Source organism: Melospiza melodia, chromosome 3 (genome assembly GCF_035770615.1).
Source record: "Melospiza melodia melodia isolate bMelMel2 chromosome 3, bMelMel2.pri, whole genome shotgun sequence".
NCBI classification, from domain to species: domain Eukaryota; kingdom Metazoa; phylum Chordata; class Aves; order Passeriformes; family Passerellidae; genus Melospiza; species Melospiza melodia.
Genome location: NC_086196.1, coordinates 5,811,636 through 5,832,376, shown reverse-complemented (window position 1 = coordinate 5,832,376; position 20,741 = coordinate 5,811,636). Strand labels below are relative to the sequence as shown.

General features: G+C 37.6%; 1 protein-coding gene across 2 annotated transcripts in view; it reads right to left on the bottom strand.

The window, feature by feature from the left end:
• CSMD1 (CUB and Sushi multiple domains 1) overlaps positions 1–20,741 on the bottom strand; it is a 1,060,835-nt gene that overhangs the window by 371,270 nt on the left and 668,824 nt on the right. For both annotated transcript variants that reach the window (XM_063150718.1, XM_063150717.1), the window contains exon 6: positions 7,860–7,972. In XM_063150718.1, coding sequence (XP_063006788.1) covers positions 7,860–7,972 — 113 coding nt within the window. The remainder of the gene's footprint in view (positions 1–7,859; positions 7,973–20,741) is intronic.

Sequence of the window (20,741 nt, the reverse complement as noted above, 5' to 3'; positions counted from 1 at the left end):
AGTGCCTGTCACTATCAGACCTTCCACCTGCTCCCTATGCTGGAAATCTCTGCATGCAGTACTAGTGAATAAATGGCACCAAGATAAATTGGTGTCACAGTAGATTTTTACACAAATCTTTCTCATTCTATTTGTATAAACTGACACAGGTTCTGCAGGTTTAAAAAGAAGCACAGCCATTTGTTTTCCATTAACCTTCTCTATGTCTCCTAGCTGGCCCCTTGCCCTGAGGGACTGCCTTAGCTACTTTGTGCTTTCAATGTATGATATATCATAATAAAACCGGTCCAGCAGGCATCAAGTCTTCAATGACTATGGGGGCTTGGCTAAATACATGTATTTTAAATATATGTATGGCAGTGATCTCTGTATTGTATTGCCCTGATCCTAGTTATTGTAAATGGGCTGCAGCTGTGATGTCCTTGATTGGGCAGCAGCTGTGGCCCATGGAGATAGCTGGGGTAAAAGGGGGTGTGGCATTCAGAGAGGACAGCTGAGGGCTGTGGTAGCCAGAGAGCTGGGACTTTTGGCCTTTGAATCAAGGAGCTGTAACAGCAGAAAGCTGTGAGACTATGGCCTTTGAGGAAAAGAGCCTTGGAACATCTAGGGATTTGTATGTGTTCAAGGCAGCTGAGAGCTGTGGCACCCTGAGAGCTGGGACAAAAGATCCAGGGATAAGTATATATTGCGGAGCCCCTGGAAGAGAAGCAAGAACAACACTGCTGTGAAGATTACAACAAATGACTGCAGATATTCTCCATAGTTCTGGAAAATTTTATCAATACAATTTAGTCTATGAATAAACAGCATTGCAGAACACACTGGGTAGTAGTGTCTAGGAACTGGCTCTAAAAGAAAATGAGAACCAGTCAGTTCCTTGTTTCAATGCCATTTCAGGCATAGTCTTTTGAATAGTCTTAACTGAATGGCTGTTACTAAATTGGCATCTTCTTAGGGCTGATATAATGAGACAGGTACATCTTAGCCTTTTTAGCAACATTTTACTAGACACGTAAGAAAGAAGTATTACTGTGGCAGTACTGGAATACATAAGTGGTTCTATTAACCACAGAAAAGAATTGTCAAGAAAAATGGTGGATTATCTCCTTGTTAATGTTTTCATATCAAGACTGGTTTACTCTCTGGATAATAAAATTTAACAAAAATATATATTTTTGTCTCAGGACCATTTAAAGGAAAAGTCCATTCAGCATCACTTAAGAGCTAGAAAATATCAGGGTTTTTTTCTGGTTCATGATGTTATCAATTGCTTTTATTATTTTCTTTCTAAATATACTCTAAGTAACAATTCTAAAAGAAACCTCTGACTAAAAGTACCATGCATCAAGGAAACACTGCAAATTCTTTTCACTTATTTAAAACATAATTTCTAGCATTTTAAAGAATACGTGGAAAGGACAGGCATTTATAGGCAGACTTTGTGAGTTATGAAAATTAGTTGAAAGATCTAGCAATTGCAAGTTGATTTACATTATTTCACTCATGGTTTTCCATTAGCATACATTTATTTCAGCAGCCTCTATTATATTCATTGTTTGACTTCAGGATTATCTGTTTGTTAAATCCTGAATTACTGAATGTAATTAAACACAACAGATAAATAACTTGGGGTACATAATTATTAAAATACTTAATACCTTCTTGAACCTTGCTGAAAACTTGCCAAAAATAGAATACTTTATTTGAAACGCTCTATAACAGAGGCAAGAGTAAAAAAGTAAACACAGGCATTAATCATGTTTTGTTTTGGAAGCCTTCTTATTCTGTTCTACTTCTAGGAATTTTGAAATAAATATTTAACTTAAGCAGACCACTTTTAGCTGTATAGCTAAAGGTATTGTGGGGTTCTTTCCTCCTAAAAAGAAAGCAAAAAATATTTTTAAAAATCCTTCTATTGTTCTGGCAATAAGCAAAAGCTAAGCAGGCATACTGTACAAGCTGTAAATAGGCAAGAAAGCAGGGGATTCTTTATGACACCTTTTAAGTCATTCTGTGTACATTGATAAGCTTTGTTTCTAGGAACTGCCAGGTTTTCATCTCCTAGTTAAGGATACTTCACCCCTGGGGAATTTACACATTTATGAAGCACTGGCATAAGACAAATCATGTGCTCTGCAACTGCCACTGAATATGCAAAGGGAATTCGTGTATTAGCATAGGTGAGGGTAGAGGAATTTAAAAGAAAGAAGTAAGTTCATAACTGAATAACTGCAACATCTTTCCCCCCATGGCAATGCCATCAAGGAGCAAGGCAGAACAAGAGCTGCATCCAATGATATATATGGTGAGAGTTCATTTCCATGAGACCAATGTTGCTGGTATGGCAGATATGAAGAAGACAAGGCAGAGCGTGTCACTGCAATGTATTTTTTTTCTGGTGGTTTTCAGGGCTATTCAACACCATGCCTCCTTCTGAATAGAAACTCTGAAGCTAAAAAAAATATTGCACAGGTAAACACAGAGAATTTGGGACATAAATATTTTTATTGATGAAATCAACATCAAAATACAAAAAATCAAATGAAAATGATAACAGTTTGTCAAGTATTTTAATACTATATTTACTTGATGCATTAAGATGTGCTGTTCTAGTACAGTGCTAATTTTTTTATACCAGTGAGATGGTTTTCTTGACCATGTAAAAAATGGGGCAATAAATATTGCTAAAAATGCAAGCTACAAAGATCTGAAAAAATGGCTGGACAAATTAATTATTCATAGCTTTATATCCAATTGGTAGTTCCAATATTTTAATGAAATAAATTATAATAATTTTGTTTGCCTGATGAAAGATCAAACAAAGGAAAGAAAATTAAATTGACTACTTGTTAGTATTAGTTTTGGCTGACTGGAAAAGGCCAAGTTACAGCAATAATATAGCTATGGTAAGATAATAATAAACATGATGTTAATTTGATCTGAGGGGGAGAGTAATTAAAGTGTCTGTATGCTAATTTTATGAAAAGTGTGATAATCAAAATTCTTACTAGGAAAAAAAAAATTATTATTCCATTGTTGCTCGAAGAGATGTCTTATGCTGCCTCCCATACTGATTTGCTTTCAAAAAGCCAGTGACACTGATAGATGTGCTAGGTTAGAGTGGAGATTTAACAACAGATGGAAATGAAACTCCAAATAGGCCACTCCCCTTCCCCTCACCCTTTCCAGTAAGAGAAGGATAAAGACAAAGACTATGGCTTGAGATAATAAAAAGGAAAAAAAGCCATGGACACGCAGTAACAGCAACAATATCAATAACAAAAGTATAAAAAAAAAGAGAAGGCGCTTTACATGTTACAGGAGTTTGCCACCTTGACTTAGTTCCATGCGGCTGCCAGGAAAAAGACAGGATGGTGGATGCTCCCCACAGGTCATGTCCATGTAGCCCCTGGGACAAAGACAGGATGGTGGATGCTCCCTTTGGTTGACTCTCCCTGTCCTTGAGCCAAAAGCAATGGGAGAGAATGGTGGACAAAGCCCTGAAAGCCAAATTGTCTGTGTCATGCCACGCTGCCAGTTCAGAAACTGGACTTGATTTAGCATGGCTGCTTCTGGCACTGGCGCTGCACCATGCTGGCTCTGCTGGGGTTTTGGCTCCACAACACAGTGGTCCCTCTTTTGTCAGCACCATGGCTTGGAGACACAGAGGCTTTACGTCTCCAAGCCACATCCAGAGAAACCAGACAGGGATGAGCAGCACCAGCAGCAAAGAATGATCCCGACAGAGCCGATCCCAACAACCTCCCCAATGGACAGGCAAAATGAGGTGCTTTTGGGGGTGCACTCAACCTTTTCTGGCCCCCAAAACCACCCCACCACCAATGATATGGCTGGTATAGAGCAGCAACCTTGCCCTGCCCACACAGATGTAGGGCCTGCCTCCTCTGCAGCCAGGATAGTGAAGCAATTAAAAGCTCCCCTGTGCACACACAGAGGATCACAGGGATATGGTGGTGGATGGGTGAGACAAATGCCACCTCTTCCTGGCCCTTCTGCAACCACTCTAGATCTGTCACCACAGGTGCAGAAGAAGCACAGAGGGTCATGGGCAAGTGGGGGAACCAACACAGAGACCCAACCTCTACCCCAGCCTCCCCAGGGCTGTCTCTGGTGAGACCCAGTCCCAGGGGTTAGGGCACAGCTCACTCTAGGAGCTCTCCAGTCACTTCAGAGACCCAGGAGGGGCCCTACTTAGGGATACAGAGCTCATTGTGAAGTAAAAGGGAAGAGCATTTTGGTATTCCACAAGGATAATTATGGAGTATTTAGGGAAGGAACCAACACCAGGGAAAAGAATGGATTAAATTGGTACAAGAGGTGTGTGAGATCAGAAAAAATAGATTGTAATAGATTTATAATAAAATATAAAAATGTCAGAAATATATTTTTGTATTGATTTTGAGCAGCAGCTTTTTGTGGGGGGGTAGGGGTGCTGCAGGAGTGGCTTCTGTGAAGAGCTGTCAGAAGCATCCCTCATGTCCAACAGAACCAAAACCAGGTGGTTCCAAGACGGACCTGCCACTAGCTAAGGCTGAGGCCATCAGCGATGGGGTAACATATTTAAAAAGGAAAAAAGTCACAGTGCAGCATTAATAGCAGCCAGAGAAAGGAGTGAGAATATGTGAGGGTTGAGCCTGATTTGCTCATGACAGTAGCTGGTGAGTGATACTTTGCTATCCTTATCTCAATACATTTTCTCTTACTTGTCCTGGTGAGGTGGAGGAGTGAATGACTGATATGGTGGGCACCTGGCATCCAGCCAACATCAACCCACCGCAGTACTTATGATGGACTGTGATAAGCTTGTGATTTTGTTTTGTGAATAGCATTTACACGTGACAGCTATCATAAAAAATCTGTATAAGGACTCTACACAACTTACTGTCTGGCAAAGCATAAAGGCTGCTTTCATTAAATATCTAGGGATGGTCAATTACCGCACAATTATACATCTTCACCACACACACATGAATGAACCAAGCAAGCAGTCACAAAGACACAGCACAAACTGACTTTAAAGAGCTATTCTTTCTAGCAAGCAGCAACAGGAGAAAGCAGTCAAAGTAACATTAGAAAGTTCAGTCCCAAATGCCCTGAGGACAGCTGCTCAAGATTTAGAATTTCTGGGAAATTAGAATCATCACAAAGATTGCTTCAGTTTTGTCTGGTAATGAGGACTCATCTATTAGTAAAGTGAGTGTTGAATGATTACGTAAAAAAGTCTATATATTTATTTCATGTGTCTCAAAGACAGGATAGCTGAATATATCAACACATCAATCCCACCTACATGTGTGTATTCTGAAACAGTCTGTTTAAACTATTGGGAATAGCTGCCCATAAGCAAAATGTTTCTTGGAGGTCTCAGAGTCATATAGCCAGCAATGCAGGATTTGCTCAGAGGACAAATACAAGGATTGTGTCTGGAGACAATCAGACATTGGAAGCATTCTTTCACTGCTAGGTTTTGTGCCTGAAAACAAGGTCGTGTCTGTCACAAGACTTAGATTTTGTGGAGTTGTGGTTTTTTTTTTTTTTGTTTCATGATCAGTTAAAATAATTATTTAAGTTGAGAGAAGTACCTAAGATGGAAATACATGTCAAGGCTGTTGAATTTTAGTAGAAATAAGTTTCTGAAAACAAAAACATAAGGGAGCAGCTCAAAATGCTGGGACATTATAGCCTGGAGAAGAGAAAACTTGGGGCAATCAGGGGTAGATCTTATTGGTGTGAATTAATACTTATGAGATGAGATGGTGTTCAGTCAGTGGAGCCAGAGCCTTCATTATGATAGCCATTGACAAGATGGAAAGCAATAAGCACAAATTGAAACTCAGGAAAACCCACTAACTAAAAAGTGAAAACCTTTTTACTCTGAGGGTAAACAGTGGCGCTGGTTGCCCAGAGAGGCTGCAGGTTCTCTGATCTTGGAGGTATTCCAAGCCCACCCCTGGCCCTGTCCTGGGCAGCTTGCTTTAGGTTACCCTTCTTTGAGAAGGACACTGGGCAGGTGAGCTCCAGAGGGCTCTTCCAACCTCCGCTACTGTGCAATCTGTCGTGCTAGTAGATTTCTCTAGCTGAAAATATTGTTACTTCTGCTTTGTTTTCAAATACACACATAATATAATTACTAATGCTGTGTAATAAAAAGAACTTAATGAAGCAGTTGGATTAACCTGTTTTTTATACCACTATGAATTTTCATCCCATGGGTCTTGAATTTTTTCTCTGATGTTTTAACACAGTTTCTGTTAATATCACTAACATAGGAATTTATTTAATTGCAATTGAGTCTGATAAGATAGATAACTATGTAAGTCATGATCTCTCATGTAATTCAGAAATTTTTGTATTAAATACAGTAAAATGTATAAACCTGCAATTCATTTAAATTAAGAAAGGAAGTTTCTGTAATTGTAAGAATTTGATTGTAATAAGATACTTTCACATGTAATTCAAGGTATATTCTACATCAAGGAAGTTCACATTTTTACCCAATATCTGATGTATTATGCAGATCAAGAGAGATACATCTGAAATAACCATCTCACCAGATATTTCCCAAAAGTTTTAAATACTTGGTGAGTATTTGTCTAGAGATAAGATATATTGAAGAAGAACAAAAATTGTTTTCCAGTGTATGTTACATCATCACAAACTTCCTCCTTGTTACCATGTTGATTCACAGTTTTCTGGTGCCTCAGCAGGACAAATCACAATATTTTTGTGGACCTCAATTGACAGTCTTAAGACCTTAAGATACAGAGTTTACGTAAGTGGTGCATTTTCATTCATAGTACCCAGCAGTGGTATTATATATGCATCCTTGATATACTTTGGAAAAAAAATAAGTTTTAAGTGCAAAGGATCACATACTTATGCTGAGTTGCCAAAATGAAATGAAATTTTATATTTTTTTTCTGAAATGTTCAAAATATTTTTAAAACTAAAAGGACTATGTGTATTAAATGCTTTTGTTGCACATGCATGCCATGGTCACCAGAAAACATACAGTTGTTGCAATGTATGTGTAATTTCAAAATTTATAGAGGTACCACACTTTCAGGGGAAAAAACACAAATGTTTAAATTCCTAAAGGATTTGATGCTGTGGGGGGTAAAAGGGTTGAAACAGCGTACAGAACTGCAGAATATGAAAGCACAGATAAATTAGGAAGCTTTTCTATTTTCAATATAACTATCATGTCTTTCATCTTGAGTAATGATTTATAAAGTACAAAAATCAATAAAGAATTCATTCCAAAAAATTGCATTTTAAAAAGTATCTACATGAACATAAATAGAAATGACAGCAACACTGACATCCTTTTGTCTTCTTTTGAAGTTGTATATGCAAATATATGCAGGAGCCTGAAATATAATCCGTACTATACAATGGTTGAGTCAAATTTCCAAACGAAGAATGTAGCTTCTGGATAAGAGTTAGGTTTTGAATAATGAAGGAAGACAATGTTTAGATAGAAGCCTGCCTTTGTGTGGAATTGACTTTCTGCAACTTGCATTCCAGGCATGTTTTTAAAGCAAAGATCAGACTGACTGCAAAGAAGTTTATTATGAAAAAAGTGAGCAAGCAAATACATATTTAGAGCAGACTGCATTGTGAAGCACACATACTTTTTCCAAAAGTAAATCCCTAGAGACATCTGATCACACAGGGAAAACAGACATTCAGCGTCAGAGCAATAGTTACATAGTAATAACAAGAGTCAGCTTTTTGCTGTGTCTGTGATATTTAAACATAATTATCAAATTCCACCACCACTTTAGTGATGCCTAAAGGTAAAGGGCTTTCTAGGCATGCTTTTATAGGTTTCCTACCTTGAAACTGAGCATTAAATCCCTTTCGTCGGTGATTGCTATCAGACGTAAAATGAAGTCGTAACCAGTTCTTACTGCTGATAACTGGAGAAGGTAGATTCATACCACTCAACCTGGAAAAAGGAAAAAAGTCTAATATTAAAAAAAATCATGTGTACACCACTTTAAGAGAAAACCCCTCAAACCTCAAAATATATTAGATCACAATGATTTGCTGTCATCTAATCTCAATGTATTACTAGTTAAGTAAATATTATGTTGAAAGGAACATGGTTTTTTTTTTTTTTCTCATTACAGTTATCCCTTTTATGATTAAACCTTGTTTTCCTGAAATATTTTTTTCATGAATTAAAGAAGAAAACCAGTCTTATGAGAGTGTGTGCATGCAAGTGTAGGTGTGCATGCATGTGTCAAAACATTCAGCAGAAAACAAGCCCATTCAGTTATGACAAGATCTCATCATCTGACTCCCTGCTGTGGGATTTGACAGGAAGTCAAATCTCAAGTATTAAGAAGTGTTAAATAAAGGTTATGGACGCTATCTAATTTTTGGTTTGAGTGGTAAGTTATAGGTCTACAACTATGCTAGTAGAACTGATTTTGTGTATATTAAGTCCAATCCACATTTAATTAAAAAAAAACAGAGAAGTCTAAGCACAACAGTGGGTATGAAGAAAGTGCACAAAGAAATTTTCTAGTACAGTCATACAGGCAACAGGCCCTTGGCCCACACTGGATTATTCCACTGTCATTCATTACACTACACCACTACACCATTTGTTAATGCAGTAGCTACCACAAAGAACCTAATATGATGTAAATTCATGTCTTAGTTTACCAGATGGTACCCTTTTTTTTGGTTTTGCATGACCATGCTCCAGATTTCATTTTTTTCCCCTGAATAGCTCTGAAGAACTACACAAAATTAAGTTTATCCTTTAAAAAAATCTTGATTACTTAAAACAAAAGTCAAACTGATGAATATCAGAAATTCTCAGCTAAGATATAATCTGTGTGAGGGTAGATTTGCCAGTGCTAAAGTAGACACGGTACATATATTGGAGCTAAAAAATAACCAAACTGAAATGGGATTTAGTCTCCCTCCAAAATTAATCAGCATAGTGAAATAGATGCCTTTTTTTTCATCACAGTATGAGATATCAGAGTTTCATTAAATATTCTAGATTAATAGGAAACTCATCATGTTAGGAAATAATGTTTCTTGGAGAAGTATAGCTAGAACCATGGCTGAATCCCTTTTATTTTTTTCTGCAGTGGAGCAAGACCAATATATTGAAATAGAGATTTTTAACCGATGGGGGTTTTTTCTACATATGACATGCAAACTAAATCAGAGAAATTTTATTTTAATTTATAATCTCATTTTCTTTATCTTCTTGTTAACAACATAAGGAAAACCCAAACCCTGTTTAAAAACAGTTTTGATTGAAAAAAAAGGATTGGTCTTTTACAAGAATATTTACGCACTTCATTTTAAACATGGCATTAAATAGTTTTTAAAGGTGTTCATTAAAATATTCAGACCTACACATTTCTTCATCTCATTCAGATGGACTTTTATAGTTTATATATTCTTTCAAGCACACTTTATATTAGAGCACTGCTCTAAATATTTGTAATTACAAACTAGTCTTTTCTGTTTCAAATATACTTAGAATTTGGGTTACCTGTAGAAAGTACTGAGATATAACTAAAAGGAAAAGAAAAAACAAAACCATATGTAGAATATAGAACATATCTTTGCTAGTATCTCTTAGCAATTGTCAAAATGTATGCTCAATCTAAAAGCTTTTACTATACTTTACTATAGACTGTACTTCACTGAACTGACAAATCATTTGTCCAAGTACATAAAGTTACATTCTAGAAACACTGTTGTAGGGGTTGGTTTTACTTCAAAAAAGAAATATACAAGTAGTAACATTCTAGCTAGTATATCCAGAGATCTAAATTTCAAAGCTGGCAAAACTCTAGACTGAAATATTCAATTGTAATATGAATTATATTGTATATTTAATAAAAGATTAAATGAACATCATTATAAAAGCATGTTCAGAGCAGATCTTTCCTTAGTTACATATCTAATAAACAGATATTTCCCTGACACACAATACACATGATATTTCCATGTCTGTGTGAACTCTGCAAGGTTCTTAACAGTCTCAAATCTCCCCATAATACTAAGAAACATAATATGAAAATGACACTGAGAGTGTATTTAAAACAACCTATTTTAGCACAGCTCTAATTTAGCTGCATAATTTCTTTCATACTGAATTCTAGATAAGAATATGTTCTTTGACAGCAATGCCGTTTATGTTTTAGTTGGAGAAAGTGAGAAAGCGTAAAATATCTTAGTGGTCCTTGGAAGAAAGTTATAACTAGTATATGGCACAGTGGTGTTTGATTTTTTTTCTGTAAGGTTTTTAAAATGTCTTCACTATAGTACAGAAATTAAAAAAAAAAAAAAAAAAAAAAAAACAAAAAAAACCCCCAAAAAACCAAAAAAACACCAACAAAATCTGGGAGCATTAGCTGGCAATCCTGTAGCTGACATATGAACATCAAAAGTGATGCCCCTACACAAAGTACGTCACTCTATAGCATTCATCTTGTGTAGGTGGGACTTCCTATGGAAAATTTCAGTTTCCACTAATGGCAGATCCAAAAGTTTGTGGATACAGTGTAAAATTCCTCTTTACATGTTAATTGATCATTTTCATGGAATTTCTGAAGGATGGGCAAGCAAAGCTGTGTATGGAAGAGAGAGGTGGGCATGGTTACTGATGAAAGTGGCAGATCATCCCATGAATTGATACAGCAGGCAGATCTGAACCTCACACAGAAGTTGAAGTATTACATGACATTGGGTTTTTTTCCTTCTTTCTTATCTCTAGGTGTTTTCTGGGTCTTTGTTATTTTTTTTAAATAACAGAATAGGAGACAAATAAACTATTTCCATTGCACAGTAAATATCAAAATTTAAAAAAAAATGAATAACGTGTATGTTCCTCAGAGAAAAGTAAAAATCAGTAATGTCAAGGACAGTTGTATTCCAGTCCTACAAACCAGAATATTACACCTACAGAAAAAGACACAATGTGGGGAAGGGGTCCATAGAACACATGTTCCTTGGTATTCTGGTATACAAAATACAAGTCCATGGCCAGAGGATGTGCTTTTCAATTTAGCTGCTCTTGTTCACCAATAGAGAGGCTGGACACCACTGCTCAACAGATTCCCAAGGAGACATTCTCCCGATGGAATGATCCCTCCCAGTCCCACAAAGAACAATTTCCTCTGAGCTTGACCAGCTGAGAGGTGCATCATATACCACAGTTTGTGACTAAGTGCCCACATGTGTGCTGGTGCTACTGCATGTGCTCCCTCCGACTCAGTATAGGCTTTACTGTTACATGATACCTTTTTAGTTGAATATTTATGGAAAATAAGCAGTTTGGTTATTGTTGTTGTTGTTGTTGTTGTTGTTGTTGTTGTTGTTGTTGTTATTATTATTATTATTACTATGTCCATATTAGTAAATTGAACAGTGGCGCTTCATATCAATTTCTGCTTAAAAGTCTACACTATTTAAGTTTAAAACAACCGAAAACAATGGAATCTTGGAATCATAGAATGGTTTGGGTTGGAAGGAATCTTAAAGATTATCTGGTTGCAGCCAGCTGCCATTGGCAAGGACATCTTTCACTAGACCAGGTTGCTCAAAGCCACATGCAATCTTGGACACTCCAAGGCATGGGGACTCCACAGCTTCTCTGGGTGACCTGTTCCTGTGCCTCATAAGGCTCGTATTGAAGCTATGCTGCCCATGGTGTGTGCTCCCTTGATCTCTCATGGGATCAATGTAGGCAGCTGAGTAAACCACAGGATCCCAATAGGCATTGGGAATGTGACCACGCCTTCGGAGGTGTTCAGGAAATACTAACAGGCAGGACTTGTGCTGGTAGGTTGCTACAAAAGAAAAGGTGCAACTAAAGCAAAGTCGTCTTTATTTCAAGTGCACATACATAATATTCATTCCCGTGGCATATGAATAAAGGTAGAGTAATTTTAGCTCAGTTTATTTCTAAGTGTTATTTCTAACATCATATGAAGGCTTGGAACTACTTTGTATCAGACTAATTATTCAGATAGGATAAAAACCCCCATATTTCTAATATCAAAGTTCTCCTTAAAAGATTTCATGCTTTGATCTCTATTAAGGATTTCTCCAATGCTGTCTAAAAAGAATACTGAAAGTTTCTCTGTCCCTTTTAGCTGAAAACATTTATTATATGGGAAGTAATAGAGAAGAAATTAAATTCCTCACTTATGTTTGAATTCTGCCTCCACTATGAAAATTGTAATGCATTTTTGACACTGATTTTAAAGCCTAGAATAGATAGTCTTGAAAATCTGCCCTAGCCTAGACAGATAGTGATATCTAATCTAAATTACCTTATCCAAGTTGCTCAAGAGAGAACACATATATATGTATAAATAATGTTATTTATGCATTTTATGGAAATAGTTGATTTGACTTGCAGAGAGTGTTGAGTTTTCATCTCCTGTACTGATGGCAGCCAGGACTTTATTCTCTAGGACCAGGGGGTTAAAAATCCAAGTGTCACTTGGACAAGTGACACATTTGAATGCTCTGGGCTTATGGGTATTTGAGGCCATGCACTGAAAGGGACTGAAGGAAACATTAAATAGCTGTTTATTCACTGAGTATGAAATACTCAGTGACATGTTAAATAGCAACTCTGTGAGAAGAAAAGAAGCAAACAGAAAATAGGTTTTCAAATAACATTGTAAGGTAGTGTATTTACCTGTAGGCTTAGAATGAGAATTGCACGTGGAACCTAAAATCTCTAATTTCTGCATACTAGATGTTGCACTGTGCTCTACTGAACAAGATAGATTTGCAGGGAACTCCTGTGCCTGTTCCAGCATCATAAAGAATTAAAGGCCAAGATTTTGAGAGCCTTATAGGTATACTAGTATCATAATACACCTATGCTGGCAAACATTGCATCTTACAACAAATAATGAGAAATAATTAAACAACCCCAGCTATTCTTCTTCTAAATCTGAAGGCAACTAGGCTGCTGCAGGATCAGAGACAGCAGAGGAAACTCTTCCCGTTGATCATTGTGAGCTGCAGACAAACTTTTTCATGTTATACTACTTCAAGTGATGTTTTAATTTCTATTCTTATTCCATCATTTCCTCACACAGACACTAATCTACTGTTTATGCAAGTAATAAGATATTCTGTTTCCATGCAGACTTGGAGGAGTAATGTTTTCCTTATGTACAGTATGTCAGATATAGGAGCAGAATGTCCTTTGAAGTCTATTGCATTACCAAGAGATTGTGATAAGGTTTATCAAATTCATTACTAACAGGATTGCCACTGAAATATTTTTTGTCTTTCCAGTAGTTATTGTTTGACTCAAATTCAGGTATAATAAAAGTGTTTTACATTTAATTAAGAGGACTAATCTAGAGAGGTGTAATTTTGGTTTTGATTTTGGATCTGTTAATAAAATAATTATTGCTTTTGTCTGAAGAAATAAACCTAATTTTGTCTCTTTACAAGGTTCTTGACATTGTTTTGACTATCATAAACAGATAATCTTATCTTATAAAACAACTGACAGTTCAGTTTCATGAAAATGCAGGAAATAAAGTGGGTTTTGTCAACTCATCTATCCTTATCCTTCTAATTTAGCTACTCTCACAATTTTCTATTAAGCAAACTATATATATAGTGAGAGTAATATTATTGTTCAAAACAACAGTAAATGTATTGTTCAAAAATACAGTAAAATATAATAAAATTAATTGAATCAAGTCTATATAAATACATGCTCTGTAAGGACTAGTTCAGATCTAAAAAAATGAGAGAAGCACTCTAACAATCATGCATCAGTTTTGAATACTTCTGCTGTTTCTATAATCACTTAACCACAGAAGTATTTGTATTCTCTAGAATGTGTTTGTTTATTTATTTATTTATTTATTTATTTATTTATTTATTTATTTGTTTGTTTGTTTGTTTGTTTGTTTGTTTGTTTTGAAAATAGTGCAAAATATTGTCATGGTTTAGGAATGGTATTCCCTAATGTAATTCTCCCACCAAGACTCCAAACCATACTACTGCTCATTTGCTCTCCTTCCCTTCCCACACCAGTGGAATGGAGTTGAGAACTCGAGGCATAAAATGTGAAGATCATGTGTTGAAACTGAAAACAGCAATGAAATAGGAACAGTAACAACAACAATAGTAGTAGCAAAAAAAAGTAATGAAAAAAAAAAGAAGGTGATTCATATACAAAATGCTCATGAGGACCCGAAGGCAACAAACAATGGCAGGCAATGACAACATATTTTTCATCCAGAAGCCACAGCCTTCTTTTTGGATGTCAGAGTCCCTTATCCCTACCCTCAGCAATGCCCTGTGCTACAGAATTACCTCACTGACATGCCCACAACCATGCCCCCTACTACTACTGCAAAAAAATGCATTCTGTCCTGGCTGAAACAAGCACAAACATTTAATGAATTTCCATAACAGGTCTCTGGGTTAGGAAATTAAGAAAGAAAATTGTACCCTAATTTTCAGCTGAGAGCTATCTTCCATTTTGCACTCCTCTTCTGTAGATTCAGATCCAAACATTCAAGAACATTCAAGGATCATCACTCACTAACTGACAAAACAACAGGAGATAGTTTTCTAAGGCATAAAGTGTGATTATTGCAGCAAACAAATGAAGACATAGTCTATGCCTATTTGTATATATAGTCTCTCTGTATTATCTCTATTCTCTATGTAAATATTTATATTTAGTATAGATAAATTAAAAAAGAATATTGGAGGTTTATTACTTCAAACTCATTGTCACACCAGGATGGCCAAGGCCGCATCAGGTATTAATAGAGAGCAAGTAATGAGCTGCTTTAGCTGTAAGTAAATGTGTAGCTTTTCAAACTGTGTTAGAGGGTTGGAGACTGAAACATGCTTACTGTGGCTGCAGTTTCACAGACATGAGATGCTCTGACAAGCAGCTGCTGCCTAAAAGAAGTGTGATGTTATTTTCTGTTCTTCCTTCTCCTGCATTTCCTACTCCTTCCTTAATCCTTTGCTTCCATATTGCCCTTCTTTACATGCATCAGCTTGGATTCTTGCTGGAATTTCTGTGATCTTATTTAAAGACTATAATGGAAGAGAATTATCCTCTCCTCCCCAGCCCCTCCAGGTGAGACATCGGTGTGCCATTTTAGCAAATTAAATTGCTCATGGAAAAGAGAAACAAATCAGAGCTGGCACGAATTCAGTGTCAGGAGCACAGGAAAAGCAAAGTGAAATGCAGCTGGAGGTCACAACTTAGGGAAAGGAAGAATTTATAGATTAGTATAAATTCGGGAACAACAAGCTATAAGAAGGAATAAATAGGCTAACAATTTAGACTATTTACAATAGCGATGAAGTGAAAAAATACTTATTATGCTTGATAAGTGAGACCAGGTTATCTCCTAAATAAGAACTATCAGTTAAACATGAAAAGTGTAAATCCTCTCTTCTTTATGCAGTATTTGAAATAAGAGACTATTTGTAACAGCTAACATAATCTGCAAGAGTTCAGAAGTGGGGAGATGTAGAGAGGCAGTGTGAGGTGTTTCTTATTTAAAGTAATTAGAGCCAGCATGATTTTTCCTACTTCCTTAACCATGAGTTGTTATACTGGAAGCTGCAAATAAACACCTCCATTTGCATTGTACCTTATTACCACTTCGAACAAAAATGATTTCAAATCAATGGATATGGTTTTGGGTGAGCTTTTTTTCACCCTATCCTAAAGACATAGGAAGACCTTAGCAAATCTTAGCTTGCTAAGTACCCCTAGAAGCTCTCCTGAGAATTGTTCAGAAGAACTGGATGTGTTCCTAGGATGCTCAATGAGACTGACAGAGCTGTTTCCTGAGGTGAGTCAGGAAAACTAATGACTAGTAGTAATACAGAAGGCACTCTCTGTAAAGGAAAAAAAATTGACAAATATCTAAAGTCCTAATGGACCACAAGGAGTTTGCCAGAGAATTTTATATCAAATACTTATGTCAGTCTAAGGAAATAGTTCAAATGAAACACAGAATTGACGAGTGTTAAAAAGATGTAAGAAAGGAAAACACAGATGAGTAAGGGAATAAGTCCAAGAATAAGTTTTCACTATGGCACTGTCAATTTCAATGATTCAGATACTTTCACCTGAGTAGTCTCAAAATGCAATATTTTTTTTATTTGCTGTTTTCCTTCACATTGAGAGTAGAAGGTTTAACCATTAATAAATGAAAGCATGCAATGAAAATTCCTCTTTGAAATGAAATAACCTAACATTAAATAAAATATGATGTTCCATAATTGTTTTATGTGGTATTACTGAGTAGTTATTACATTCATTAAGCTCATTACCAGCTTCATTGTATTATTAAGAAACACTATCTAGTAAATATTTTAGATGTATGTTTCATATGGAATGATTCTTAACGAAAGAAAAACAAGACTTTGCCTGTGATGATGAATTTTGAAAATTTTATTATCATTATTGGTGATTATACAAGATTTTGAATCTGACTAAATATTGCTTACTCACTTTGCTCCCTTCTCATGGCACTTAGTTAAATTGGAACAGGCTGACAACTTATTTAAAACTAAATCAGGATAACAATAAAATTCTTTAAGGCCATATCTTTTCTTTTTCCCTTAAATGAATAAAGTTTTAAGTGATAAGGCCACAGCCACGCTGGTAAAAATGCAAATGTAAACAGAAATTTTATATATTTTCCAAAAACATACTCAAATCATACCATCCCAACATATAGCTTACGTTCCTCATGTTGTCTCAGCAGTCTACATGTTTGCTTAAAAGCCCTTTGGCCCAGTAAAATGAGGAGATAAGGCTTCAATTTATCTAATTTCAGTTGTTGGCAGTGAATGGTCTCCATCTGTGAGAAGTTCCTTTTATAGACATTAGAAAGGAGTAAGTATTTTGGAGTATATATCATCTGAGGTATTTTAGACTTCCACATTAGTTTGAAATTAATCTCACCTTGGAATGCAAGAGCTACAGTGAAGAGATCAGTAAGTATCGAAACCTGAGCATCATCCAAGGCAAACAAATGGTATTGTAATTCAGCTTATGGGACATGACATTGTTGGAAAAGAAATGAAATTTAGCAAAATATTTAATTATAGTGAGTCGTGTGTGAACTGGTTTGTTAAAAAGTAGTTTTGTAGCCGTTGAAAAGTGTGTTGGGTTTTGTGTGTTACCTAGCAGGTAGTCTTAGAGATTTAATAAATAATTAAACTAGTGCAAGAAAGTAAAAATGCTAACCTGTCTGGAGGCAGCATACAATGCTCTTAGAATAAGATAAGCAGAGGATTAATGATCTTGTTTGTGAACCAAGGAATGTATCACAAGGGGTCTGTGACCAGGCAAGGGGAACAGGAAACTGTTTCTTGGAGACTTTGTTGTGAATCGCATGTATGAGAGGGAAGCACCCATACGTGAATTTGGGGGCTCGGACTTTGGGACGTGAGTCCCCCAGTTCCCCGGGCCCTTAATAAAGCACCCACAAAACTTATCCGAGTTTTGTGTCATTGATCAATCGGGCAACAACATAACTGAGAAGGCAATTTTTTATCCAAAGGCAGATTTTGTGCGCAAAAGTACCCAGCATCTTTAATATATTTTGACATGCTCCACACTGCATGTGATAGTTGCACATGTTATGAACAAAACTTCGGTTAATATTTTTTTTTGTCAGAAAAAGTTACAAAAAGGCAGCCAGATCACTGTAGCTGCCCAAGTTCTGCGTGTTTTGTTATTGTAATCACGGGTCGTTGTGGCTAATCGCTCCTTTTGTATCAGCAGAGCCTTGCCCGAGGCTAAGGTGTGCTTTTCCCTGAAGGGTGAAGAGACCTGAGAGGGTGGGGGGGGTTGTGCAAAGTGACTCCAAGGACCAGCATGCTGTGGGACCCCTACTCCAAACGTGCAGGAACCCCAAAAACAACGAGCCAAATAAGAGTTGAGAGACTGGAGTGATGTCTGGACGTGAGGAGCCGAGTGCTGAGCCTGCAGAGACGAGGAACACCTTCGGAGTCCCTCTCGCCCTGACCTTAGGAGTCGTCCCCGGAGATGAGGCTGTGCTAAGACAGCCAGCCATATTAATATCAGATGGGAACACCATGCCCTTAAGGCTCCCAGGAGGATGTGATTCCCCAGCTCTACCCCTGGTGGACAGAGCTGTGCTTATCCTTCTCCTCTGAGTCGCCCTGGGAGAGGTGATGGGAGACTGCAGCCCCGCCGAGGTGCCCAAGCCTGAGCTAATCGCTTTTAATAAAGGCATTAAAAAGGAGACGAAGTCTCCTGGCCCTGTTTATTTCAGCACATACTTTGTGGTTGCCTAGAGGTTAAAGCCAAAGGCAAGAGTTTTTATATTTTGTAACTAGTGTTTGGGAAAGCGTTTTATTAAGAACATCAGTTTGTTGACTCAACAGTGATAGTAAATACTGTTCTTGATTACTGTTGTAATATTTAACAAACATCATAAGGCCAATATTCCATGGCACTCTGAATATTGTTCCTTTGGAAGATTATTACCGCTCTCATGTTGATGAATAAAAGAACAATAATTCCTTATATGTTAGGATTCTTTCTGTATATGGTTTTCATTGTCCAGTAAAACTGGAACATTAAGTTCTAGGACACCACAATCAATTAGATTTCATTGTTTAATACAGTGATATTCCACCCAGGCCCTGATTTCTACAAGCCACTTTTCTGTAGCGTTCAAGGAGTTCTATATCCAGAGCCAAAGATATGTTGTTGGGTCCTGAGGTTTAAATGGTAGCTATCATGAAGGGAAACAACTATTTAAAACAAGCTCACAATTGAACAAATATAAAACTAAATTGAAAGCATTTTAACTGCTACAAAGATATAGTAACTGAATACTTCAGAGATAACAATTCTGCTTTAAAAGTTGTTCCATAGCTGAGTGTTATTATTAATAGCTGAAATGATAAAACGTAAGTCTTATAGCACATACAGAATTGTGTTTATGAGAACTGCTGTTATAGTGTTTTTACTGCAATTATTCAGACAGGCATGCTAATATTCTGAAAACTCCACAGTTTTTACTGTGCTCCCAGTACTCCCTGTACTGTTTTGCTGTATTAATCCCTTAACAAATTCTTTAGTGTCCCATATTGAGAAAACTTTAAATTCTTCAATAAAATTCAGAAACCGCTCATCTAAACAGAAGTTTCCAATTTTTAATTTTTTTTTTTTTATTTCTGTGCTGGTTATGCATTAATTAGCGAGAAGGGAAAGAAGCAACCACGGAAGTGATTTTTCTGAGAGGACTTATTAAGAGTTTCCTCCATGCCTGGCAAAAACAGTTGCTGGCTGCCTTTGAAGAATAGGCATGCTGATAAGCCAATTAAAGAGCTGAACACGCCTTTGTGGCATTCACATTTTAAACCGAACAAGCCTGGGAAGCTCTCTCTTTCTTCTGGCCTTAAACGGGTAATGAGATGTGAAATAAACAAGGGCCAGGAGACTTCTTCTCCTTTTTAATGCCTTTATTAAAAGTGAACACCTCAGGATTGGGTATCTCGGCAGGTCTGCAGCGTCCCGCCGTCTCTCCAAAGGCGACTCAAAGGAGGAGGATATGTACAGCTCTGTCCATCCGGGTTAGAGCTGGGGATCAAATCCTTTTGGGAGCTTTTAGGGCCTCCTGATCCCATCAGATGGTTAGTTCTCCCCGCCAAGTCGGCCCGGTCTCACCGCCGGGGACGACTCCTAAGGTCAGGGCGAGAGGGACTCCAAAGGTGTTCCTCGTCTCTGCAGGTTCAGCACTCGGCTCCTCACGTCCAGACATCACTCCAGTCTCTCAACTCTTATTTGGCTCGTTGTTTTTGGGGTTCCTGCACGTTTGGAGTAGGGGTCCCACAGCATGCTGGTCCTTGGAGTCACTTTGCACAACCCCCCCCACCCTCTCAGGTCTCTTCACCCTTCAGGGAAAAGCACACCTTAGCCTCGGGCAAGGCTCTGCTAGTACAAAAGGAGCGATTAGCCACAACGACCCGTGATTACAATAACAAAACACGCAGAACTTGGGCAGCTACAGTGATCTGGATGCCTTTTTGTAACTTTTTCTCACAAAAAAAAAATATTAACCGAATTTTTGTTCATAACAAGATGCAGCCCAGGCCAGGCCCGCTCTGCCATGGCCCACACGGCCCAGCGGGGGCCAGGCCGGGCCCCAGTGGCTGCCGGGCAGGGGGAGAGGAGGCCATCGGCCACTGAGTCCTAGCCTGGCTGCCGAGATCTGGCCATCCTTGTTATAAACAAAAATCTGCCAATTTTTTTTTTTTTTTTTGTGAGAAAAGGGTTACAAAGACTAGTTAGACCAGAGTTGCTGCTGGGGTGCTGCTTGTTTGTTATGATAATTACAAGTCGTTGTCGTTAATAGTTCTCTTTTGTACCAGTAAAGGCCCTGGCCAGGGCTGAGTTGATGGCTCTTCTCTGAGACAGTGAAGGGCGTGGACCTCCCCAGACAGCGAGGAGAAGAGACATAGGGAGAGACATGCAAAACAACTTCGGGACCAGCCTGCCATGAGAACCTACTATTCCAAACACACTAAAAAGACCCCCAAAACAATGAGCCAATATAGAGTTAGGAAATTGGAGTGATGTCTAAACGTGAGGAACGGAGTGCTGAGCCTGCGGAGATGCTGGAGACCTTCATGGCCTCTCACCGTGAGCGAGGGAGTCGTCCCGAAGCCGGGAG